Source organism: Takifugu rubripes, chromosome 7 (assembly GCF_901000725.2).
Source record: "Takifugu rubripes chromosome 7, fTakRub1.2, whole genome shotgun sequence".
Classification (NCBI taxonomy): Eukaryota; Metazoa; Chordata; class Actinopteri; order Tetraodontiformes; family Tetraodontidae; genus Takifugu; species Takifugu rubripes.
The window spans coordinates 2,945,701-2,972,724 of NC_042291.1; the positions used below are offsets into that span (position 1 = coordinate 2,945,701).

At 48.1% G+C, this 27,024-nt stretch overlaps 1 protein-coding gene across 3 annotated transcripts; it reads left to right on the plus strand.

The window, feature by feature from the left end:
- The first annotated feature begins 1,311 nt into the window (after positions 1-1,311).
- Positions 1,312-25,574, plus strand: znf385d (zinc finger protein 385D). 3 transcript variants are annotated; one of them, XM_029839288.1, is made up of 6 exons: positions 1,317-1,535; positions 4,627-4,769; positions 13,101-13,208; positions 14,355-14,523; positions 18,063-18,377; positions 22,432-25,574. In XM_029839288.1, exons 1-6 carry the CDS (start codon positions 1,526-1,528, stop codon positions 22,512-22,514), a joined length of 828 nt encoding a protein of 275 aa, XP_029695148.1. In that variant the 5' UTR covers positions 1,317-1,525; the 3' UTR covers positions 22,515-25,574. The 3 variants fall into 3 exon arrangements, with proteins under 3 accessions (XP_029695150.1, XP_029695148.1, XP_029695149.1); XM_029839290.1 differs by lacking the exon at positions 14,355-14,523 and having other exon boundaries at positions 1,312-1,535; positions 4,627-4,782; XM_029839289.1 differs by lacking the exon at positions 1,317-1,535 and having other exon boundaries at positions 4,668-4,782.
- The last annotated feature ends 1,450 nt before the right edge of the window (positions 25,575-27,024 follow it).

Genomic DNA, 27,024 nt, shown 5'->3' on the forward strand with positions numbered 1-27,024 from the left:
TGGACTCCACCAGGGCTGGCCTTTGTCAATGATTCGGTTCATAATCTTTATGGGATGAATTTCTAAATCAAAATCAAATCAAATCAAATCAATCTTTATTTATATAGCGTCTTTTACAATCAAAATTGTTTCAAGGCGCTTTCCAGAATCCCAGGGCCTAACCCCAGACAAGCAACAGTGGCAAGGAAAAACTCCCCTTTAACAGGAAGAAACCTTGAGCAGGACCAGGCTCATGTAGGGGGACCCTCCTGCTGATGGGGGGAGGGTAGAGAGAGAGGAGAGGAGAGGAGAGGAGAGGAGAGGAGAGGAGAGGAGAGGAGAGGAGAGGACGGGCACAGAGAGTTTCTAGGGTGGTCTGGTTGTTGAGGGGGTCCAGGGGCCTCAGGCTTGAGTTTCTGCTTTTTGAGGATGACGAGGTTCTGCCGGCTCCATCAGGCCATGATCTTCAACTCTAATGGGCCAGTTCACAGTTGAGTGTGAGGCGACTGGGATGAGAATAAACAGGTCCTTGGCCAGAAAATTGAGAAGTATCCTCTCTGGGTCAGGGATGTCAGCCTCCCTCAAGTGGAATTTATGTATCTTGGGTCCCCAGTGAGGAATACATTGAGGGAGAGATTGACAGATGGATCAGTGAAGCAACAGCACTAATGTGGACTTTCCAGTCGGTCTGTTGTGGTAAAGAGGAGCTGAACCAAAAGGCAAAGCTCTCGATTTACCAGTCAATACATGTTTCTGTGAGTAGTGATGGAAACAACAAGATCACGCAAACAAGTGGCCAAAATGAGTGTCCTTCGTAGGACGTCTGAGCTCTCCCTGGTTGGGATACCTCCTGGGAACCTGGAAGTCTGGAAGACAGGGGACAGAAAGAATCAGGAGAGCTAAGTGGAATGGCAGAATAAATAGAAACAAAAAGGAGAGATAAAGAAATAAATTTGGCGAAAAGACAGATGAAGGGGGAGATTAAGAGAGAGAGACTTGGATTAAACACTGAGACATTTGATGAGAACAGTCTGCCTAAAAACACCTGCCCAAAAACCTAAGGGAAATAGGGAGAGAGATGGAAGAAGGAGGGAGAGAGGAGGGGGGAGGGAGGGAGAGAGAGGGGGGAGGGAGGGAGGGAGAGAGAGGGAGGGGAGAAAGAGAGAGAGGAAGGAGGGAGATGGAAGGGAGGGAGAGAGAAAGAGAGGGAAATGGGGAAGGAGAGAGAGGGAAGGAGGGAAAGGGAAGGAGGGATGGAGAGAGCGAGGGAGAGAAGGAGAGGGGGAGGGAGAGAGAGGGAAGGAGGGAGGGGGAGAGCGCTCTAAACAGGAAGGGAGGGGATGAGATAGGGGAGACAGATCCAGAGGTCTTTAGACAGCAGCATTGTGCAGAGGCTGGCGTGCAGACTGGCTGCTTGTTGGACTGAACAACCGCGCACGTACACACACACTCAGCTGAGGAGTGTGCACGACATGACCGCCGACACACACACTGTGTCATCAGAGAAGACATTCAGCACCGAGCCTGAGCAGCGAAAGAGAGCAGCATGTTTTTTGGTGAGTTTTAATCATTTGTATGTATGTCTGTGTGTGTGCACGCGCACGTGTTTGCACGTGCGCATGGGCAAATCTGTGCACTTTGGCTGGTTGTGAATCCATAAATAAATAAAGAGAAGCTGTTGAGGTTTCTGTAAAGGGGGAAAGTGTGAACTTACACACACTCCTCTGTGTTTGTGTGTGAGGTCCGATCATATGTGATGAGGGAGCACGCGTCCCCGTCCCCGTCCCCTCCGTCCTCCTGCTCTCTGGACAACGTCCTCTGACTTTGGGCCATTTTACAGTCGAGAGTCACTTCACTCTCTGGGCTCTAAGGTTTGAGGCTTGTAGACGGCTCAAGAGGAATTAAAGGGAAGCTCTTCCCATCAAGGCTCCTCTCATGGCTTCAATCCCAGATTAAACCAATCAGATTTACGGAGGGTCGTTTGTGGAGGAACTTTCTCTTATTATGATACACGAAGAAGAAGGAGAAGGACAGAGAAGAGGAGAAATGTGAGCTGCTGAATAAATGAGCTGTCAGCCGCAGAGACAGAGGAATCCACTACTGATATTACCAGTTTGGAATTTGGCTCCCTGCCCTGAGAATAACCCAGGCAGGAATGATGGAATGGAAGTGCTGTTTTGAGCTTTTACTGTAAAACACAGAAAACAGTCAAATGTCTCGCTTGGGTCCTGGGTGACGTGCACAGAGTTTATGAATGTCGAGTGTGTGGTAAATTACAACACAACACAACACAACGTAACGTAACGTAACGTAACGTAACGTAACGTAACGTAACGTAACGTAACGTAACGTAACGTAACGTAACATGATGATCTGTGGACGTTCACTTCGAAGGCATCCGACATTGTGGCCTCGCTGAGCGGGGTGATATGGTTAATCAGATTAAACATAGATACCTTTGCTTAATCTGATTACAGTTTTGATATGAAAGTCATGGGACAACGCTGCAGTTGGTGAAACCTCTGTCAGCAGGCTAACAGGTCCTGAGGAGCTGTGGACCATGTTGGACAGCAGTGAGACGTCCAGAGGTCAGAGTGCATGGGAAGCCATTGTTGGATGTGGTTCAGAAACAGCTGTGTTTGTTTCGAAGTTGCTGTCATGAGGGCGGAGTCAGCTTTGCTCTGCTAATCTGAAGCAGCGTGCACTCGCATACGTGCAGTTGGTGAGTTTTACGGAGCTCTGAGAAATGAAGTGAGTCTTGGAGTTCTGCAGTTGGAACACGGTCCTCAAACGGAGAGCTGAGGTCTGCTTTGGACACATCAAAGAACGTCATCGGCATAGAAGTGACTTTAGTGTGTGTGAAAAGGAAAGTTGCTTTTTCAAGGCTCTCTCTGGCTCGTCAGCAGCGCAGCAGGTCCGGCGTGCTAACAGGAGACGGGAAGATGGATAAAAGATTCATTTCTAATGCCACTCAGCGTCCTTGGGGTTTTTTACTCGCTCGTCTTCACTCAACAGGAGTGAAAAATGCCCGAGCGCAGAGAGGTATAGATTTCAGGAGTGGAGCGGAGGCACATCAGGATAGAGCCCCCCCCTCCCCCCACACAGACTCGTGCGCACACGCGTGGCTGTGAATGCTCCTGCTGTGGTGATGCGTCGTTAAACACAGCCTCAGAGGGGAGACATAAACAAAGAGCAGTGAAGTCAGATTTCATCTCAGTTCCTCACCCTGACTTGTTCAGCAGCAGAAGCCTCCAGAAGCTGCAGGTCCAGTGTGACCACTGGCTGCTGCTAATTTCATTAACAAAAATTGTCTGTCACAATATTCATCCCTCCAGCTCTTTTAATTTGCAAGACAAGCTCCATTAATTGCTTTTTTGGCCCGTTAAATCATTTCCATTCACATTCATGTACTGGCCCCGGCCTTGAGAGCTGAGCTGCTGCTCCGTTCCGCAGCAGACAGACGTGGAGCTACATTAACTTTTATTTCATGTTTTCGGCACACTGCTGTTATCTTATCCTCCTTCCGCTCTGAATTTTAACCCAATATCGCCTATTTTTGTCCTACAAGAAGCTTCAGACAGAATAATGATTTGGAGTGGTGAAAAAGGCGAAAGTAGATTCCAGCAGAAAAGATCCAGAGCACATGGAGCTGCGGTTAATGAGCCCATGTTGGTGTTCCTGGACGTCCACACTTCAAATCTGCAGGTCTCCAGCCTGGATCATCCATCTCAGCCAGCTCACTGTCCACATGCGAAGGGCTTTTGTGCTCAAAGTTCAAATGAAGTCGCGGAACTCTTGTGCCTGAAGGTCAGCGGTTCATTTATGGTTGTGTTAACCTGCCTTTAACGTTGACATTAATCACCGTTGTGCCTGTTGCTGACAGAAATATGGAAAGAAAACAAGCCGCAGACATTTAAATACATTCCTGGTCTTTCAGTAGTTTATAACGATCCTCTGAGGGCGTCGTACATCACAGGAGGTACTGCTACGCCCGCTCTGCCAGCACAGATCCAAATATTAACTCACTTTAGCAGCTTAACGCCGGTCCGATCTCCCAGAGCGACGGCTGTCACCTATGAGCTGCTGGAGCCCTGCGATACACAGTCAGGTTGAGGGGAGGTCTGAAATGGGCCTGAGACGTTGGTCTGCTGCTGACAGAACATGAGAGGGAAGAAGGCAGAGAGCAGCAGTTGAATCAGTTAAAGTTAAATCAGACGTGAGCGAGGACAGGGAGAATATTTGTTCTCTGCTAGTTCCTTATTAAATGAATGCAGCCAATTTGAGGTTAAATGAGTTGTGTCACGGCTGCGGCATCCAACATGTGGCTTCTGTTAATATTGGTTAAATCTTGGACCTCTACGCTGGCATAAAAAACCAAAACACATTAATATAATATATGAGGTTGGGATGGGGGGGAGCAGTCTTCACAGGATACTAGAGTAAAGTGAAACCCGTACATGCAGAGACGGGACGCCTGATTTGTGTTGGAACAGTCCAAATCCTGGAGACGCTGCTCTGCTTCTCTTCCACAACACCCCCGACTTCTCGTTATCTTCGTGGATTCAGTTCCAAACAGATTTGCACGTGTGTGATACTGTTTTATGCTTCTTAATGCTTGCTGCTGACCGGCTGGTGTCACCTCCACAGGTCACACGTGTGAGAACAGCCTGACGCCTGCTCTCGTGCGCCCCACCATGGCTGCTGTGCCTCCATCGCTGAGGATGAAAGCCTTCCTCCCGTTTCCCTTGGATACCACCTCAGCGGTGCGTCTCCTCCCTGGATTCAGCGCGGTAAGACCTGCAGGTGATGCCGCCTGTTTCCCCGAGTGCTGATCAGTGATGGCACAGCTGAAAAACCTGCTTCACATCCAGTTTTATGGTCCAACTGTTTTAACAGTGAGTGTTTCAGCCAGAGCAGCTCGGCTCATCTGTTTTGATTTGCTACTCAGACCAGTTTCGTGGAGAAGGTGTCGACATCTTCTATCAGGATTAAGTAGCAGAGGAATATCTGGTTATATTTGTCTTTGGAACGTTCCTCTTTCTGAGTGTGTGTAATAATGAACACACGCTGAGACAAAAAAAGGAGGAAGAATCAGATGCTCAAGCTAAATATTAGAAAGGGAAACGCAAGTAACGCAAAAAGGGGGTAAAACCCCAAACCTGCATGGACCTGTGTGAAAAAGTGAGTTGACAGAGTTATTTAAGGAATCTATAAATAGAAGCACAGCTTAACTGGTGTGTAAGCAGCAGCCATAAAAGCTGATGTTCCTGCTTCGCCTGCCCTTCCTCTACTGACTCTTTCATCCACACACACACACACACACACACACATGGCTTCACCTGGAGCACTCACCAACGCTCACACAGATTTATTGATCTCCCCTTTGAAAGTAATTAATGCGTGTAAACATGACCTTGAGGGAATCCTCAAGGTCATCGGGAAAATTCAACAATTCTAGAAAAAACAGAGGCGGAAGAAGCTGTTAGTGTCTGCTCTTCAATTACAGATCAGAGATATGAAGACACAGAGCAGACACACACACACACACACACACACACACACACACACACACACACACACACGCACACGCACATAAACAAGACTTGGCTAAATTTGGAGTGAACTGGGCTGACCTACTCTGGAGCATCTCTTGGTTGTGTGTTTGGATTCCTTCACCTTTAACAAGAGCTTTTACGCCTTTAACATAAACGTTCAACTGGATTCTGCTGAGCTGAGGTCAGATGTTGCTGATGTGCCATAAGGTTTTGATCATGTCTTCTTCTTAAGAGATCAGAAGATCTTTTCACACCACTGACAGAGACCTTAATCTTATAGTATTATGAATAACACACACACACAGGTGTGTTTATACCAACACCTGCGTGGCGAAGAGCTGAAGGTGACGCCTCACGTTGGTGCCGATTCTTTCTGGCTCAGACAAAAGTTTTTTACCTCCAGGGTCAAAGAGACATCAGCCAAATTTTATTTTCTTTCTCTGAGAAAAACCAACAAAAATGTGGCTTGACCAGATCTTGACACGACACCTCCTGCTCTTAGCTACACACCAGGGGAATAGAAACTTTTAGAAAGACAAGATGAGAATGTCAGAAACTCCCAAAAAGTTCTGCACTGCTTTACTCATAAGAATTTGTTTCCATTTCGAGTCTCGTCCTTGGAGAATATAAAGGACATGCAGAGGAGACTATTGTGAACAGGATTTGCTCTGAGAGTTTTAATTGATGATGAGAACAGTTGTGACTGTTCCCCATGAAGGAGCCACTACGTACAATACTTATATCACTAACAGTAGTTGACCAGCCAGAATATCCAAAGCTAAGCAGATACATTTAGAGTCTAAATGATGTTCACATTAGGTGTTTGGGTCTGTAGCCCCGCCCACTGTGACCCCGCCCTCATCCGATCCACCAATCACCAAGTGAGTTTGTGGGAGTGACGGTGGGACGCCCCAAGGGCCCCAACTGGTGGAGTCGAGCTTTGTGGGGCCACAGTGATGGAAGCGCACCTTCTAATTCCAAGACTTGTTTTGTCCTTTAAACTCTCCACAGGATCATCGAGGCTGCGGCTTCATTCATTTATTTCATGTTTAACCAGGTCAAATCGAATGTAAACTAGTTCTCGTTGACAATGTCGACCTTGCCAAGCCTCCGCTGTGTACAAACTCAAAGAATGAACCAGCCCATGATTGCTGGGTGATTCTTTTCATTCTGTTTATGGTGATTTTTGTTTTGAAGCAACCATATTTTACTCTTTGTCCTCCATCCAACATTGGACGCGACTGTTGAGAAGCAGAAGAGGTGAGTTTTGGAGTGTAATAAACAAGAGCAGAGAGAGGGGGGAGAGTGTGAGGCTCAGCGGCGGATGTGTGTCTGTGTTTGGGTTTGTGTCTCTAAATTAGATCTTCCCAGCTGGGAGCATATATGTTCTTCTGTCTGAAACAATATAAACTCCATTTTCCTCTGTAGAGTAATCAGGACAACGATTTATCGACATTTGCTGCTGATGTTCATGCTGGGAAATTGCTCTGTTGTCCTGCAGCACTATTGCCGAGTAAATTATGGAGCCGAGTCAGGGCCGAAAAGGGTCAAATTAAATCAAAAAGTAACATTTGAAATGGAAACTTTAGGGTTTGATGGTGCAATACTGCCAGGTGTTGCATTTTTTCCATTTTCAATATTGTATTTTGTTTTTACAGTTCTGTATCTTGTATCTTCAAAACTTTTCTTCACTTTACTTTTTCACATTTAGTTTTATGCGCCTGATCTGGTGTGTGTGTGCGCGTGTGTGTGTTGGGGAGGTGTGGCGTGGAACGGTGAGTGACAGCATGAACGGATGAGATGAAACTGAAAGTGTTCCACCATTAATGTAGAGAGGAGACTTGCTTTTAGCTCAGGATATCTGAAATGGTCAAAGTTGCTGGTTTAAATGCAACAAATATGTTTTTAAAGTGCATCCATCAGCTTTAAAGACTTCCATTTGAGTTGCACGTCGAGGTTAAAGGACTCTATAAATTGCGTTCTCGTGGGAGGTTGGAAGGCCCAACAGTCGGGGAGGGCTGATGGAAGCCAGAGGTCCATCATGCAGAGTGCAGCGCACGTCTGGCTCCAATCACCCCCTTTAGTTCACTCATGTTCTCGGCTTCCTGAGCCCCCTCCCCCCGCGCTGATGTGTCTGTCAGCTCGCCGCTCGTGGATGGAGCTGAGGAGGGTTTTGATGGAGGTGCTGAGTGTGAAACAACTGCGTGTTCCTCCTGTAAACCGCCGTGATACAGTGGTTTCAGTGCATGGGCTCTGGCTCTCAAAGGTGCTCAAAGAATCTGGGGTCGAACTCTGAAGCGTGGAGGAAGCTTTTGGTCGTGGGCCAGAGTCAGAGCACCATGCTCTCTGGACTTTGACGGAAACCTGGCTGATTCCTGTAAGCAGGAGCACGAATCAGGTGTTTCCTTGTTAGCAAATGCACAACAGGCGGCAACAGGAAGACCGGCGGATGGTTTAGAATTGTCCCACAGCCGACTGTTTAGCTTGAGGGGGGTTGTAAGGTGGTTTATATGAAGCATGGGGCATTATTTGAGGAGCTGGAGAAAGTTGGCTGACAGAAAAAGCCTGTGGAACTTTTCAGAAGTGTCCTGTAATGAGGAGCTGAGAAGCTGGAAAGCTCAGAAATAAGAGAATCAGTGAGGTGATGGAACATCGCAGGAGCTTGCTCAGCAGATGCAGGATTAGAATATAAGACTCCAAGCTCTTCTGGGTGTGTGCTGCATTGGTAAAACTCATTAATTTCAGGTGGCTCATGCATTTTTCTATGAGGTCATTGATTTGCGCAATCCAATAACCCCCCCTGCCCTCCCTCCTGTAGGTGCTCTCTCATTACCAAGGCTGTGTTTAATATTCACGGTTGAATATCATGACATTTATCTTTTTGTCTTTGCTTTTATTAATCTGTGCCATGAACTAAAGTCCCATTCAAAAGTTTTAAAGGTGCCCCCCCACAACCTTAGGTAACTCATGAACACGCATTGAAGTCACAAGCAGATCTGAGCTACGCTATCACCACTAAGTTGGCTACGCTAACTCCAACTGTTCAGTGAGTAAGCCCCACTCCCTCCCCAACCATCTGGCCAGTGATTGACTGGAACCGGGTTTGTTATGTTTTGGTTTGCCGCCTGCGCCCCCTCCGGTGGTTTTTTGATGTCTACGACCCCCCTGTTGTCTTCAGAGACCAGGCTTTTCCTCAGAATCTCCAGGGGCAGCTAGCCGATCAGGAGGAGACGCCGATGATTTGAGACCAAAATCAAATCGCTCTGATGCAGGATGGAATTGTTCATCTTTAAACTCTGGCTCGACTTTTGACTTCACTTCATCCAAGATTCATTTCTCCATACAATATATTATACATGAAATTGTCTTTTTTTTGTTGTTTTTTAACCAAAACACTTTTTTTCACTTGTTCATTAAAAGTCAGCGAGCAGCCATTTTCTGCCCTGTGTGGAATCTGACTTGCTAATTTTTTCCTCCTTCCATGTCTGTTGAACACTGGCTGACTCGTGTAACTGGGAGACATATAGGGGAGGATTCCATCTGACAGGTCATTTATCCCACTTTAACAGCAGTGAGGCTGGTGATGAATAGAGCATTCAGACCTCAGCATTGGAGATGGAGCTCATTAACCAGCCATCCTTATGTCCTGTAGACTTTATAGAAGTTGTTCCATCACACAGTTAATTCCTCAGCCCCTTCACATCACCTCTAGTCTGAATTCACCCACTTTAAAGCAGAAACCCAGCAGTCATTCTCAGCGGACGTTATTTTACCTTTGTTAAGCCGAGCTCTAATGATGACTAACAGCAGTAACTATGGCCCAGAGGTTAGCTAATGCTAGAAATATGTGTGAATATTATGTTGACACTTAGCAGCTCCATCCAAGAACAAAGCAGAACCGAGCCTGCCGCTTATTAAACTGCATCTTTTCATTGCGGTTTTTGAAATAACGAGCAATAACCAACCTCTCCATCAGGCTGCCCCCACCCAGAAATACACTGGTGGTAACAGGACCTAATGGGGACAGAACCACTCCTGGTGAACCCTGGACACGGTCCCGCTCATCTGCTGGCTCACCGGTGTAAGTGGAGGCGCGGCGTGCCGCCTGACATTTGCAGTGGATAATGAGGCGAGTTTGGGTTGTCTGGGTCAAATGAAGTGTCAAACATCAGGTTGCTCAGATTAGAGCACTCGTGCAAACAGCTTTGTTTGTGCACACTGTGATGGCATCGCAGCCAGAACCCTGGGAGAACACAGCTGCAGCAGCTGGTGGACCTGAACCTGGATGTTCTACTGTATAATGGTGCACGTGTGAAACGGAACACAAACAATGCAACCGTGACACAAACAAGGAGAGCTTCAATTCAGGGTGACGAGGGTGGGACGAAGGTCCAGGACCAGCAGAAGTCTCACATGAACCCTGTTGCAGACTTCACTCATGTCCAACAGGCCCGTGTCTCATTCTAAAGCATTTACCTACTGTCAAAATGAAGACTTTGGCCAAATCTCTTCTGTCTTGAAAGGTCCATATTTCAACAGCTGCAGCGTCCAGGAAATTCTCCATGTGAGCTACAGCTTTTCCAGACACGAAGCCCAGGCGGTGGAATTAAACCAACAACTGATTAACTGGAACATTGTTGTGTTTAATGAAACCTTCATTCTGATGCACACAAAACAGCCCCCCCACGTTTGTGGGACGTGTCTGAGACAACATTTGCCCTCAGGCCTCTGAGTTCATCAAGGGCTTCTCCTGTGATGTTAGTGATGCTGAGTGGAGGAACCTGACTGAGATGGAGGGATCTTTGGACAGGAGCAGGACCCGTTTTAATCCCTGTCTGCTGACGTCAGTGGCAGCCAGCCCGATGAAGGGAAACAATTAGGGAGCAAACAGGATCAAGAGACATCTCATGAATTTACCACAGAATTAACAATTCAACAGATGTTCAACACAAGTTCTTATGCTCATCCTCCTATCACACACATACACACACACACACACACACACGGAATAGAGCTCAGTGTTTCTTCACCCTCTGCGTCTCAGCACCTGTTTCTGGGTGTTTTTCACTCCCCGTCATTCTTGAAATGACTTTTCTGCAGACGTTCCATCCAAATCTACAGGTTTTTTCCTTTGTAAAAGCATCAGTTCCCTGTGAAAACTCCATCTGCTCTCTGCTTACGTGTGATGTTTCTCAGCAGCAGAGTTGAGCTGGATGAGTGGCGCCTGTCATTGCTGGAATCTGACCATTGAAAGGCGAACCCCCCCCCCCCCATCTCCCGTTGAAGGGAAAGACGACATGATGCCTTCTTTTTTGACTTTCTGGTGCACGGCTGAGACCGAGTGTTGTTAAAACCGCTCCGTGTGATGCTTGCTGACATGTGTGGGTGTTTGCTCCCTGCCTTTCCACATGGATTATGCGTGTTTGTCATGCTACATTTGCCACCCCTGGCAGACGTGGCTCACGTGGCGTCGCCGTGGCTCGGTGGGTGGCTGATGGCAGCGCAGCTCGGGGAATAACCCGTCTGTGGCCCTCCAGCTGCTCTCTGCACATCAGCACTAAAGACCTGAGAAGTGATGGGGGGGTTTCTTTAAAGACACGTGGAATGACGCAAAATAGGAGGAGAAACTTTGTTGTGGGGAATTCAGTAACAAGGGGAGGGGGGGGGGGGGGTCATGTTCAGTGATTAATGAGAAGCAAATGTGCAGAAACGTCTCCTTTTTCTGGCCTCATGAGCAGAGCTTTACTTGACAGCGTGTGTGTGGTGGTGAGGGGGAGCTGTCTTGTCTCCAGCCCGGCGCATGTTTCAAGGAAGAGGTCATCTCTTCTCTCATGGCCCAGATGTTTGAACTGGCACCAGAGTCTTGGACCATTGGACCCGTTTTCCCCTCCAAACATGAGCCGACCCTCGCTCAGTCTGGGCTTTGTCGCTCTCCTGCTCTTTTCTAGAAGGCATTAGGGTGGAAGGTTGCGCGACGCTGCTTTCCTCGTGCTTCATTGGAGGACGTGGGCACCGTCTCCGTCTCTGGGATGGAGTCTTCTGCTTTGGCTCACTGCTGCGCGGCAAAACAATCAGACGCAGATCAGACGCAGATGTTCATCTGGCCGCTCAGAAGTGCTGATGTGACATCAGCTGATCCTGCAGCTGCAGGTTGATAGCGGCTATATATTATGAACATTTCACTCAAGGAACACTTGCTGCAAAAGTGTTCTCCATTAAAGCTTAATGTATCCTTGTTGACTGGATTGGGCTGATGCCTCAACTATCCCATAATCTATAATTCTATCCTATTCTAACTGTCCCGACTCGCCACGGCTGCTTTGCGGCGTCTTGAGCAATCTCGGCTGTATCACGTTGGGACGAGGATCCCTGGGAAACAGCATCGCCATCTTCCGTTGATCGCAACATTAAAGTGGAAATTCAAGTGTAACAGTGACCGTTGGCATCCATCAGCCCCTCTCCTACAGGCCTGCGCGTGTCTCCTTCTACTTCTTAATGTGGTTCAGTTGTGTGTGAGAAGAATGCTTCCGTGACTTGTCCCCGGGCGTAAACCACAGTTAGACCGGGCCTTAATTCCATTCATCTGCCCTCCCTTCTGAAGCTCGCTCAGTCACAAACAGCTGCCCACGGTTCACAGCTCCACCATCGAGCTCAGCGTTTTTCCAGCCGGGAGTCCTTTAGAGGGAATTTGTCCATCGTGGGGGTTCGTTCATATCCGCCAGGGTATCTTGGGACTTGGAGGACGTCCGACCTGACCTCATCTGCCTCTTCAGTCTCCTCCAAACTGCCTGAAATAGTTTCCATTTGAAAAGAAACTCCTGTAGCTACTCCCTGACAAACTATCAATTAAGCTTCTATGTAAATCTTTGAAAAGGGAAAAGAGCAGAACTAGCTTTTCAGAGTATTTCTGTCAAGTGTTTGGAGAGGCTGAGCCATTCTGTTTCCTCTGAGGACAATTAAAAGTAGAAATCCAGTAAGTCAGCTTTAGCACTGTTGAACGTGTTAATGCTTCAAACTGTTTAGATGGAAACACAACTAATGAGTAAAGCGCACGGCAGTGAGACAGCCGAGCGCATGATGCAAGCTGCAATTACAACCCACGCACTTTTAGAGGAGTTCAAAACCCATCAGCAACTTTGGTATGATTAGAAGGCGACAAAATATATCCGCAAAACCTCCATGAGAAGACAGCGGAACGTGTTACGTCTGAGTGCAGAGGCTTTATTCAATGTTGTGAGTGTGATAATGAACAGGGGCATTAATGGAAGACCCCAGAACTGAAGCCGAAACATGTTTTATCACCTAATGAAACCCTTTTCCCGGTGTGTGTTTAAAGATCTGGTTGAGAGGTTCTGGACTTTGGAATGACTGATTATTGTTACCATAGTAACAACACCTTAGGTTCCTTGCTGCGTGACTTGTTCCGTGTGTAACTCAGGGGAATTAATATTGATTTGTTGACGTTTCAGCGGGGTCGTCTCTTTGGAGAACACGAACGGACGCGAGAGCCAAGCTGATTTACAGGTTGCTCTTAACTGGGTTTTTCTGGGCTTGTTCATCCTCCAGATGGACCCCGTGCAGAAAGCCATCCTCCATCACACCCTTGGACTCCCACCTGCCACAAAGAGGAAGCACGCTTCCTGCGGTGTTTGCCAAATGCGGTTCAACTCACAGGTGAGCAGAGTTCTCTGCTGCAGGTCAGAGAAAAAGCAACACAAACAGCAGTCAGATGAACCCACAACGGAACCGTGGTGTCAGGGCTGCTGCTCTACCAAAGAACGGGAAACAAGGTCCAGGAGGACTCCACGGGACGACCTGTGCCATAAGAGTGCCCCTATAAAGCATGTAGGACACGATCCATGGTTGAAGAAGTGCTGCACAGCTAGACATGGATGTAAATATAGATTTAATAAACACTAAAAACCATCCAGGTGTCTCCATCTGCTGGAATCAAATGAGGGCTGACATTTTACAAACAGTTCAGCTTCGCCAAGCGCAAAAGTTCTGCTCGTCCTGAGGCCATCGCTGACATCATCGCTGACATCATGACATTATTTCAGATCCAATTTCACAAAGAAGCAGGCAAACATATACGTTACAAAGCACATCTGAACCATAGAAGAACCTGACACAGCGAGAGGATTTTAGGTTTTAGTTTCTGACGTAAAGCTGCTGAAGCCCCTTAGATCAAAGATAAGGATGTAAACTAATGAGAACTGGGTGTAACCAGCTCTGAATCTCATTACTCCAATAATATGTGTTTATTTAAACCCAGACAATGATCACTTTTAGCTTTTGCTATTTTGCAGCTTAATATTTGGTTCCTGTTTTGAATTACAGCAGTTTTCTCCTCTGTCACCAAACAGCTGGAGTCCCATTAGCTTGTGATAGTTGTTCTGCTTTTGGAGTCCCAACTTCCCAGTTTGTCCTACATCTGCTCTGCTGGATGGTTCTGCTGAACCCCACCGTGCGTGGCGAGTGAAGCTGAGCGTCAGTGACTGTGGCGGGGTTCCTCAAACAGCCAAACCCTTCAGATGTGGTTGTTGATGATGGTGAAGTTCAAATCAGGGACACACCCCCCCTCCCTGAATGTGTGTGTCACCTGACCTCACAGCCAGGAAGCTGAAGGTTTCCAGAAGGAAGTGGGGACATTTGTCCCCCTCTGTGGTGGAGCTGAGCTGGCCGCAGCGAGACTGCTCAGAGACGCGCGTGTGCCCATCACACACTTTTGATTTAGTTTTAGGAGTGAGCAGCCTGAGCAGGTTCCCTCCCTCCGTGTTCCTCTGGTTTTGTTGCTGATCTCACTGTTTCTTGCGACAGAGCCAAGCGTTGGCCCACCTCAAAGGCACCAAACATGCCAAGAAGTTAAAGGCCCTGGACGCTCCAAAGAGTAAGCTCAAAGGCTCAGGGGTCACTGAGGACTCTACCAACCTGGAGATCACCAAGAGCATCAGCAGCTCTCAGCTCACGGACTCTCCTGAGGGGGCAGGTTTGTATTTCTCTTCCCCAGATTTTCCCCTCTTCCCTCCCCTTGTTGCCGTTTTGCTTTGAGAAATGAGTGTTAGACCCAGCAAAGACACCTTTTTGGAATGTTAGCGGTATCTCACCCAGAATGTGATCACTCGGTTGCTGGACCGCACCCTTGGTTGATGATACGAGCCAGTGGCTGGCTGCCAAACAGCTCCTCTCACCCTGAGTTTGTAGAGCTGCAGAGCGGCGTGCATCAGCCCGGAGCCAGACACAACCTCAGTAACTCACTAAACAGGAATTTACTTCCCTTCCAAAAACTGGGTTCTGGATTTGCAGCTGAGCAAACAAATAATGAAGCGATGTGACTGATTGTGACAGAAATTAATCATATTAATCTCAGAGCTTCACCCAAGCATCTGACTCTGGTTTGGGGGGGGGGGGGGGGTTATTATAGATGATGTTCTCTGGGATTTACAGCTCTCAGGATGGAGCAGGGAAGGGAAATATTCTCGTTGTTCAAGTTTTCTCACCTCGGGCCAACGTTTAAAATCCAAAAATAATGTCTGTTGTCATGAAGATGAAGCCTGAACAGGTGCGGCCCCCTCCTCTCTGCTTTAGTGCTGATGATGCCTCCTTTGGGAAGCTTTTATTCCTGCCTTCACTTCTGAATAATTAGTTTGGGGTTCTGGCTCTAAAGTGATGGCCTGGGACACCTTAGTGCAAATATAAGGGAATAAACAGGACCGGTCTTCTCTGAAGGACCAATATTGCACACACTCCAACTCCAACTCCAACACAGCCTCAAACATATGATTAGGAAACACATGAACACACACACATTATTCAGGCTTCAATCCTGAGAAGGCCTGGGTTGGTGTTGGGTGGTGAATAATAATCTTCTCAACTGTCAGATCATGACAAAATGAGAAGTTCAGCAGGTGTCGATGCTGAACTTTGATGTCACTCACTTATGGTCTTGTCATGGTTCAGCGCCGTGATGCTGCTGTTCATGTCAGGTGTGGAGAAAATTCATCAAACCTCCAAAAATGTGTTTCCTGAAATCAGATCTGAACGTTCACGATTGACAGCTGAACTGAGCAATGTAGTATAAGTCAGGTGGATGACTCAGCCTGTGTGTGTGTGTGTGTGTGTGTGAGTGGTGACCCAAGGCGCCATCTCTCAGTTCCACTCCAGCGCTCCAGGAAATGTAGCCTGGTATTAGCTATTAAAGGGCAGATTGTCAGGGAGCCTCTGACAGCAGCTGTAGAACCAGCAGGGCTGTGGGGGGGCCCTCCTTAAACCACCCCACCTCTCGCTCCTTGGATGCCCACAAACCCCTGCGCTTGGTCAGGACAGTTGGACGGGGGGACACGCCCCTGGGCTCTAAATAGTCCTACCTCCGCTGGCGCGGCAGCATCGAGGGTCTTCACAAACTCCCAGACAGAAACTGGGCTCATTCGTTTCCTTTGAGGTGGAAAAAAAAAGGGGTGGGAATTCAAATCCGTCTCTTCAGCTGCTCATAAATATCAAACATGGCACTTGTGAATACCTGTGCGAGCTATTTTTACGCCTTATCGACCCTTTATTACAGGAACATTCGCTCATTACTCTTTTCTCATTTGTTCAGTCCTGATAATAACGGAGGGAGAATTCAACAGAACGTTGGAGTCACAAAGGCATTCTTGTCAGCACATAATCTGAGACAGCCATTTTAATTAAAGAGCTTCATGTGTCCTGATTGAGGAAGGTAATCAGATCTCTGGGGAGCCCTGATTCTACCTGATGGAGAGACTCTCTGAAACGCTTGAGAAGGTGTTCTGACTCCCTCCTTGTCTTCCTCACTCCCACCTCTCCAATTCGTTCTCTTTAATTACGCACTCTTTTACCCCCCTCGTTCTTCAGGGTTTGCTTTATTTTCCGGGCTAACTTTCATTTAACTTTTACTCAGCTCCGTGTTTCTTTGTGTCCTCATTTCTTATCCTCTCCTCTGATTCTCTCTCCCTCCTTTGACTTTGCTGTCAGGCTGCCCCCCTCCACCCCCTCCTATACCTGCTTTGGATTGATCGCAGCCATTAACCCCATTAATGAGAAGGGATTGAGTTCTTAACTGGACCTCGCAGAGCCAGTCCATCCCCAGACTGGGAATATGGATTTCTGGAGGTTTTGCAGATAGCATCCTCGGCCAGCTGAGGACGCTTTAATCACCCGCTCTACATGAAATGGGTTTATAACGACGCCAGGATAGATGGCCACGCATGCACAATGTCACATGGATCACACAGCACCTATTCATGCCCTTGTTTTACCTCCTCATTGGTTATAAACTGGACAACTTTCTGCTTCCGCAGCAATTTAGAACAATTTTTCTATTGTAAAATTCCTCAAGTGCGCAAGAAACTCTGGGGTAAACCAGCCGGCCGGTCAACGCCACACCGTCTGTGTCCCACTGAAGCGGCCTGTCCGGCAGGATTTCTTCCGTTTGCAACCTTCATTTTCCCTCCTGCCTCAGGAGGAGCCCTGAGAGGAGGACGCTGGCTGTGCTGCGTCAGCTGCCTGCTAGAACTCCTCGGGAATTACAGTGGAATGACCTGAGACCTCTTCACTGATGGTTGTTTTATGATACAGGGCAGCATGTAGGATGTAAATCAGGCACCGTAGTGACACCATTCCCTCGTTATCATGTCTTGGGGAGTTCTCAGGCTGATTGTGGATTTTGGAGCATGAGGTTGAAGCAGAGGAGTCCTCCCCCCACCCTGACGGGGGGGGGGGGGGGTGCACAAAAAGAACTGGGCCCGAGCCCAGTTCAGCAGACTCCTGGACCAGATGCTCTCAGGCAATAAAACCTTAGAAGAAATAACGAGCCTGCAGATATTTGCAGTCATTTAAAACAAATGTCAGCGCCGCAGATCAATGAGTCCTTCAGCTCGGTTAAAGAGTTGTTGATTTTTATGATCTTAAGATTCTTGTTCGAATCCAATCTAATTTATGACCACTTACACCTGCCCAGAGGCACAAAATATGTCTGCTGGGTCTAAGATTCAAACTCTTAGCAGAAATGAAGCTGGTGATGCTCGCAGGTCTCCTCTGATGGCTGAGATCTTACAAAAGTTCCCTAATTCCGTATTGATCTGCTCTCTTGGCCGGCTAATCTTCATTTTGTGACTCTGAAGTACAGAGAACTCTGATGCTTTGGCATCGATCAGAACGTAATGTTTTTCTTCAGTGCACCGGCGGCTCTCAATATTCTGATGTTTTATGATTAAGACTTATCGATCCACTGCTGTTTTGTTCCCAAAATGTCCAAGAAACCAGCAATTTGTATCGATGCACTGACAGTGGATTAGAATTAGTCTGTTCTATAACAGGATGCCACTTGGACCGTCTGTATATTCATTCCCTTCTGTTAGTTCATTTGATTTTTAACTGTCAAACTATTTTACATTACAAGAATTCCTCACCTATTGATGAAATGTTGAGTTTTATGATTCTCACCTTTATTTATTTTCCATCACTTTAAAAAAAAAAAAACCCTCAGATTTGGTTGTTTTGCTTCTGCAGATTCATCAGGATCTGCACCGTTTATCCTTTCACTCCTGCCCAAAGAGGTACAACCGTCTGCATCGTCGATGACCTCATCGACGCCAGCGCCCCTGGCCTCTCCTCTCACCACATCAGCTCCACGCTCAGAGCCTTCCACAGGCGAAGTGGAGGAAGAGAGACCCCCAGAGCTCCCATCGGAACCAGACCAGGAACCTGAAGCTAAGGTGGCCACAGACGCAGAAACAGAGGAGGAAAAGGCTCGCCGTCTGCTCTACTGCTCGCTGTGCAAGGTGGCCGTCAACTCAGCATCACAGCTGGAAGCCCACAATAGTGGTAAGAGACACGTGGGCGCTCACATGCACAGGTGAAGCGATGTGTTGATATCACTGATATTTATAGTTCTGGGCACGTTCCTTATATGGAAGGATTAAAGTCAATGAAAATGTCCCAGTTCATATTTAGAGTGTCGCATATAACACATTTCTGTGGGACACCTGGTTTGGATTTGTTGAAGTTTATTTGGTTTAGATGTGTTCTAGCAGGCAGTTCTGGAATTTTCTGGATGTTTGGGAATGTGTGTGAAAGGGAGGCTCGTTGGTGTGTGAAGAGAGAGCGTCAGTCCGTTTACAAGGCAACCAAAAAACAGGATTATTGTCTTGATAGTCAGATTAAGCGTGTTTTTGTACACACAATAGACATGTTAGTCCAACTATCAGTGTTGTCACAATCAGACATAAATGTGATTGGAAATAATTTTTAACGTGTATACACCTAAATCAGAGTCCAACTACACAACACATGTGCACATGCGCCACAACCCCCCACACCCCACCCCCACCCGGCGCATGACCCAAAAACATCAAGGACTACCTGAGCAGCAACACGGTCAAAGCTCCCAGGAACGCTCATTTTTGGATGGGAGAGCGCTCATGCTAACCCAGCTGAAGGAGCTGAAGATTTTAAAATACATGGATGGAAGAAAAGACAGAACGGGGGGTCGTAACAACCCGCCGAAAAGGCTCACATCGCCACCTAGTGGTAAGGAGGAGGACATTCTCCCATCAACTGGGGCAAAAAACCATATCCGCTGTACTTTGATTAAGGCCCTGATATAGAAAAGAAAATTGTGCAAATGGCTAAAGGTGTGAGGAGCAGTATTCAAATGAGGAAGAGCGAAAAACGCAAAAGAGAAATTCGAACGGCGTTAGAAGAGCTTTCAGAGGCATGAACACCCAAGCAATCTCCAGAGAAATCTAAACATCATAAAGAACATGCGACATGGAGCCACATCTGTGCCAAAGAAAACGCTGTTGGGAAAACAAAGAAAACAGGAGCTGCACCTGCCCCTCAGACGTGCGCGACCACACTCCATGGTTTACTAAACCGTACTGCGCAAGCTAACATTTTTCATTTTTCACAGTATTTTGCGCCCCCGAGCAGAAGTACCCTCATTCCATATTCATTAAGGTGCTAATTGGACAGCCCAGTCTTAGTAGATCAGCTGACACGTTTTCTTTTGAGTGACGTCAAGTTTTCACATGTTTTTTTAGACACATAGCCTCAGTACAGTAAGGAGCCAACACGAGCAACATGAGGGTGAAGGAGGGTGTGGATTAAATGGGAGGAGGGCAGTGAAGCAGGAAGGTGCTGGGGCTGAAATCTGACTTGAGGGAGATGACGTGGGGAAGAAGCTGAAGCCTCTGTTCTGTCCAAACCAAGTAAAGAAACTACTTGGGCTGGACCAATGTAAAAAAAACAGTCTGAGAGTTCTGCCATGGGCCGAACCCAGGTGGTAAACGACTAGTTTGTCCCAGTAACTGTGGTGGGGATGGAGAACATGGCATCAGTGGACGAACAGATGTGAGAGCTTCCTTCTCCCTGCTGGTGTTAAAGTACATCCTGGCAGGGGAACAAGCCCCATGGTGGGAGGGGAAGGGTCCATCTCCTTCTCATCCCCTGGGGGATGGACATCAAGGCACTCGGCTGCGTGATTGATACAGTGAAAGGTACCCTCAGCTCCCTGAGGTCCAGCTGAGTCAACAACCCTCCCTCAGGGTGCCCTTGTCATCACGCTGTGATGGTGCTACCACCCAGAGCAGTCAACAACTGCCAAGAGCCAATGTTAGATTCCAAATAAGGCTTTTTGGTAAAAGAGAAATGGAAGGAAAACTGATGGGTTGACACCATGACATAATCCCCTGGTCAGGTAAGCAGCTGTTGACCAGGCAGGAGTCATTCTGGCCGTCCCAGTGGTAGCGGTTCCAGGAAAAATATAGTAAATAAAGTATGCAAATTTCATTCTGCATTGATCTCAGCTCCCTCAACAACCTGAGCAGATAGGACTCCTGTCATGGCTCCATCATGAACAAGGGGGCACAGAAAAGAGAGACAGGGTGGTAACATGTCTCAGTAGGATATTCAACAGTGCTCAGGGTCCTACTGAGACATGCTACCATAAAACAGGAGGTGCTGGCCCTTATCGGCGCTCGACTGTCTTTCCATCAACCTGAAGGTCAATTAGCCTATTGATTGATTGGGGAACTGCAGGTATCCAACTTCACAACTGTCCACAGACAAGGTGCCATGGCAACACTGGTGTCCTGTCCTGATAGCTGTGTCTCAGTAAGGAATGCCGAGAAGGGGACACACAGGACCAGGCCAGTGGCCTGGCGGCTCCTCTTGGACCAGGAGTCTGACACCATAACGATTGGTTAGGGGCTGGTTAAAGGCTTTCAGATAAGCCTCGCGGGTTTCTTTGGGACATTACAATATATTTAAATGTATCTAGACATCACACTCATTTTATTGACTTTTTACTGAGTCTGTCCAAATCAAATATATCCAATATCCAATTTTTACCACTCCTGATTTATAAGTTGCTAGATAAGTTCTAAAGTATTTTTTAAACTCCTGGCTGTACAGTGTACTCGGTAAAGTGACTACCAACACATAAATACACATTAAATTACAATTTTTCTTGAGGAAAAGAAAACTCTATAATAATAAAAAATATATAATAAGCACTTGGTGTTCTAATAATCAGGCTGATTGATCCTGACAACCTCTCATATAAACTGTTTACTTTGTGACATTTTTATGATTGTATTTGCATCCTTTTGAAAGCCTTGCCAGACATTTAGTGGCCTTGCTGTGCCGTTTCCATAGCAACTGGAACACCGCTGATTAACGCAGAATGTGTTCAATGTGGTTTTTAGTGGCTGTTCTTCCACTTAAACTGCAAAAACAGTGACAGCTTAAGATGGTTTATATGCACGTCCCTTTTGGTATAATTCATTCCTGCAAAAACACCAGAACGTTAAGATCAGATAAAACCTGAACAAAACACCAGGAGAACTTTCAGGAGCTTCCATGGAGAGTCAGTAGTACAGGAGGTCCATAAAAGATGAGGGGAAAACACCACAAGGGTGACATTTAGGTCTCTGTCCAGCACAGACAGGAGGCAGAAGTGGGACTAAATACCTGCAGGAAGAGGCGGGAGCCAATTACACACAGCAGGAGAAACATTGAGGGCAATTAGTGGGTGAGAGGAGAGAGAGGTAGGGGGACAGGAGAGGGAGAGAGAGGGGGACAGGAGAGAGAGGTAGGGGACAGGAGAGGGAGAGAGAGGAGGGACAGGAGAGAGAGGTAGGGGACAGGAGAGGGAGAGAGAGGTGGACAGGGAGAGAGAGAGAGGTAGGTAGGGACAGGAGGGGAGTGAGAGGGGGGCAGGAGAGAGAGAGAGACGGTGGTTAGGGACAAGTGAGGAAGAGAGAGAGGACAGGAAAGAGAGAGAGAGGTAGGGGACAGGAGAGGGAGAGAGAGGAGGGACAGGAGAGAGAGAGATAGGGGACAGGAGAGAGAGGACAGGAGAGAAAGGGGGGCAGGAGAGAGAGGAGAGGGGTAAGGGGACAGGAGAGAGAGAGAGGTAGGGGACAGGATAGAGAGAAAGGTAGGGGACAGGAGAGGGAGAGAGAGGGGGGACAGGAGAGAGAGAGGGGTAGGGGACAGGAGAGAGAGAGAGGGGTAGGGGACAGGAGAGAGAGAGAGGTAGGGGACAAGAGGAGAGAGAGGGGTTAGGGGACATGAGAGCACACTGGGAAAAACCCACAAAGACACGAGACAAGCTGAAACACAGATGAAAACACCACCTAACCAGAAGTGGACACAGGAGACACAAATGCCAGATTACCAATAGAGTTGATGCTGTTTTGAGAACATCGTAAACGTGCCCAATCACCATCATACAAGCTAATTCCTGATTATCCGCATCAATTAATGCAGCGGAGAAAACGGAATTATGATCATTTAATAACCATCACAACCATTTTACCCAAGATGGACACAAGGCCGGCGGTCGTCTCAGTGTCCTCAATGTGCTCACCTGCAGGTACGAAGCACAAGACCCATGCTTGGGGCCAGGACCGGGGTGGGCTCCATCAAGTCCTTCCCCAGGACGGGGGTCAAAAGTAAACTGGCTCCATCCACCAAAAGCAGCGGTCTGCAGAACAAGACGTTCTACTGTGAGACGTGCGCGTGCACGTCAACTCAGACACTCAGCTAAAACAGGTAGGACAGAAGCTTCTCAAAATGCTCCCGAAAGGCTCAAACAAACAAACAAACAAGTGAATAAATAACAAAAATCATTTCAGATAATAACACAAGTCACTGCCTTTTAAAATTGGAGGAGAAATATGGCAGAAATGTCTTAAAGTGTCCCAGTAAGGAGGACAAACTCAGCTGGATTTGATCTAAAAAAACCAAACAAGATTATCATACATGAAGGTTTCTGTCCCAGATTTAAAGCCAACAAAGCTCCTCCTGATCCAAGTCAGGAAAGTGGGTCGCTGGCTAATGTGAAGGAAATCAGATTAGCGAAGAATGCTAGCAAGAGCCAAGTCTGTTAGCCTCCCATCGATTTCCAGCGTCCTGGAGGGCTCTGCTGAGAGTCCTCCTGGAAACAAACGCTCCTCTCTGTTGCTCTGGGGCGTTCTTCAAATCTTCTTTCCTCGTAGCGTTTGATGCAGTCACGGCAGGATTTACTCTAAACTACCTGGAAGCTCGCTGAAAATAGACCGGCTTCCTGCTAGAGTTCTCATGCTGAGACCCGTGCAGGGAAAATCCAGCGTGAATAACGAGGAGCTCACTAGGGAGGGACATGAAGCCCACACTCCCTGCTGCCCTCAGCACATGCACAACGCCCGTCTCCAGGCGGCTGGGATGGAGGACCGGGGGTCCCGGGTTCTGGTGGTCCCTGCCTCTCCAAACCCATCCAGTCCTGAACTGACTGGCTAAACTCAGGCAGGAGAAGAGCAAACTCCAATGTTCTATTGTTAGAAATGACATTTGGCAATTGTTCGCTTTTTTTATTTTGACGTTTTTCCTCCACCTGACCTCCAGTTTTGTGTTCCCTGGCTCCGCTGGGCTCCAGCACCACAGCTGGTCCCTCATAAATCCAACCATAAAGTCACTGGATGGTTTGAATGGGGACCAGACCAACGCAGCCCCTTGACCAGTAATTTAGGAGAGCAGCTATCAAAGCTATTCCCAGCTTGATTCGCTAATCATCAGTAAATGTGTATCAAGGTCGTCCCTGGAGACGGACTTCCTGTTAGTCCCACGTCCAGTGTCGTTACGGTCCCAATAACTGTCTCTCCAGAACCACGTTGGAACATCCTGCTCCTCTGAATGTGTTGGAAGACGCGCTGGCTGTGTGTTACTGAGGAAGACACTGACAAGTGGTGATACTGGGAACAGTGGACAGCTGAGATCGCCCCGATAAATGACTGTCTGATGTCTCCGTTTCAGCACATCAGCAAGCCGGAGACACTAAAGACAGAGCAGCGGGGAAACGGCCAAACAAAAATACAGCCCCCTACAGCAAAAACACAGAAAGGCCAGAGCAAACAGCCGGTAAGTGTCCGGCCTGCTGGCGGGCGCCCGTTCTTATTACACAAGTCCTGCTGTCACCTGTGGTCCGCTCTGTCCTCGTTGTGGGTTCTTTGGTCCCTTTCAGAGACGGACACATCGAGAGCGCTCTTTGCTCTCATTTACTGTCTGTTTTGCTCTGCCTGCTTCTGCCCTGATGCAGAGCACATTAAACCCTTTGACTGTCCTCTTAACGCGTCAACACAAATCCAAGCGACGCACCTTCAGAGCTGGCAACGTTTCTGAGACCAAAGCTAACGTTCTGCTAGCGTTAACGTGCAGCTAGCGTTAGCATTCAGGTAGCGTTAGCATTTAGCTAGCGTTAGCATTCAGCTAGCGTTAACGTGGCGAGAAAGGCTCACGTCAGCTTATATTGTCTGCCAAAGCTCATGGAATGTTCTAAGAAGAGGAAAAAGAGGGTTCTTTTGCTCGCTAACGCTCCAGGAACCAAAGATATCACGTGTTTTATCTGTCCACCTCTGCCGTCCTGCAGACACGGACGATGTCTCAGGTGTTTGTCGAAGGTTGCCTCTGCTCCAGGAACTGTTGTCCCTACAGTTCTCCTGCGTTTGTCTGTGTTGACTGTGTTTCGTCTGTGTCTCCGGTCAGATCAAGCTAAACGCTGGGTTAAAGAGCTTCAGTGTCAGCCGCTACCCGCTCAGATCCTACCCGCTCACCTGGCCGCCAATGGCGGTGGCCGCCGCATGAGCGGCTCCGTCGCGGCACCGCACAGGCCACGCCACCGAGGCCCCGCGCCAAGCCCCGCCCTCTTTCAGACGCAGACCCTGTCTGCGGCGCTGCTCCGGCCCGCCCCCGGGGCCCCGTCAAGGACCTCCCACCCACAGGTCTTATTCTCCCCCATACTGACCAGTTTGACTCAGTGAGGTTATGCTCCATCATCTAGGCCAAGGAGGACATCTCCACCCCAGGACCGCCATCGTCCTGGGTTCCTCTCCTCGTGTGGATCCTCCTACCTTTAAAGCTAAACCAGCCTGCTGCGAGGCACAATGTTCCCAGTATTCCCGTTTCCTATGCCATACTGGAACCAGTGACAGCTACTCAGACCCACACATGGACCTACATGGTACTGCAATAATAAGACTGATCCTCTGAACTATGCAGGAAGATGATTCCCGCCATGAACGTTTCCACTGACGAAGGGATCACGATGCTTTAGAGGAAGATGACTGTGACGCTCTGATGAAGGTCCTCCTCCCCGTCTGTTTGCACTTTAACTCTTCCTCTATCGACGTCCACATTAGGAAGCTAGAATGTGTGCTATGGATACGGTGTCGTGTGTGTGTGTGTGTGTGTGTGTGTGTGTGTGTGTGTGTGTGAAACTTGAATGTGTGCTAATGTCCTCACAACTCTATATGTTCCTGCACCAGAAACCCATTTACAGTGTGGTTCCTCACGACAGATGCTGAGACCGACGACGTCAGTGATCCTGTTTTGTTCTCTATAGTTCTACCGTCTGTGGTTAAATGGAAACAGACGTGTCCACCAGACGTGTCTCCACCCCTGAGGAGCCACAGAGGGTCTCGTGCTGTTGTCAGTGTGTATAAATGGAACAATTTCAAATAAAGCTATTCTTAATTTGTCAAACTCTCTGGCTTTTGTCCCGCGTGGTGCGTCAGGACGTTCACTCCTCGCCACGCGTGGAGGACTGATTTCAACAGTGCGTCAAATGAGCGCAGGTATTTGTCCGTCCGTCCCTCTGTCCAGCTTTGGGACATCTAAAGCAGGTCAACCCCTGCCCCCCGGGGGCACCATCTTCTAGTTACTCCTGAACGAGGGAGCTGGATGAAGGGGCTCAACCTCAGAGATCAGGAGGCCTCCTGGACCTTTAAGGTGTGTCCCTCCAGAAGAGAGCCTGGGAGCAGAACTAGGACACGGTGGACAGATGATGTCCCTCAGCTGGCCTGGGAACGCCTCTGGGTTTCCCTGGAGGAAGAATGTCCCTCAGAGGCTGCTCCCCCGTGACCCAGACCCAGATAAACAGCTGGAAGACGGATGGATGGAGAGAGGATGTAAAGATAGGGGGAGGTTGTGACACAGGTGAACGAGACGCATTAGACTTACAGTTAGAATTAAGATGGAATAAATTAGCTTAATACGTCAGAGATGCTCTGTGGCCTGTAACAAGACCACGTTTCCATTAACAACAGGCGCTAGAGGTTATGGTTTCTATACCAAAGAGACGAGCCTACGTTATTGGTAGCTAGCTTTATTTTTTTAAAGCTAGCTAGACGTTGCATGAAAGACTTTATTTACATTTTACGTGCACGTAGTTGGCCGGCACGAAGCCCCTCGGTAAATATTTCCTTTGAGAAAGGAGGACAAAAGACCTGTCATCACCTCGGGACGTGAATGATGCCTGACATCTTGGTGCCGCTCCTCCATAACAGCGGGGACAACAAAGATCCTGCCCACAGTATCTTGGCGGGGAAGCCCGACCATGAACACCATAAATCACGAGTCCATAACCGTCTCGGTGTTCGGTTCAGATTTCTTCACGTAGCGTAAAGCTTGTTCATCGCCCCTCATTTGTAGGACATCCATCTCCAGCATCCCTGACAAATGAACGCTGCTCATCCAGCCAGTCACCCAGGGAAGGAGTTTTCCACCCAGCTGCTGTCCAAGGGCAACACGCACGGCCGTGGGCGTGCACGTGGGCCCTCACGAAGATCTGCCAGCGGAGCCTCTTTATCTGCTCTTCAGGGGTGCAGAGAAACCCTGATGAGAGCTGAATAACATCCAACCAAACGGACCATCATGAAACCTTGAGTAGCGGCTAAATTACACTTGAGAAAAGGTGTTTCACCTGTGGCTGATCTGTTCACCCACTGTTGTGGGTTTGAAGGGAAGAAGCAGCACAGGGGTCACGTGATTCCGTGCTGATCCAGCGGAAGCCCGGCAGAAGTAAAGCTGCAGGATTCTGGATCGACCGGAGGCTCCTCAAAGAGCTTTCCCAGACGTCCCGATAAGGACGAGTTACGGACGGTCCCATCAATCTGGGTGGAGCTGCATCAAAGGCAGCACGGAGGAGCCGTCG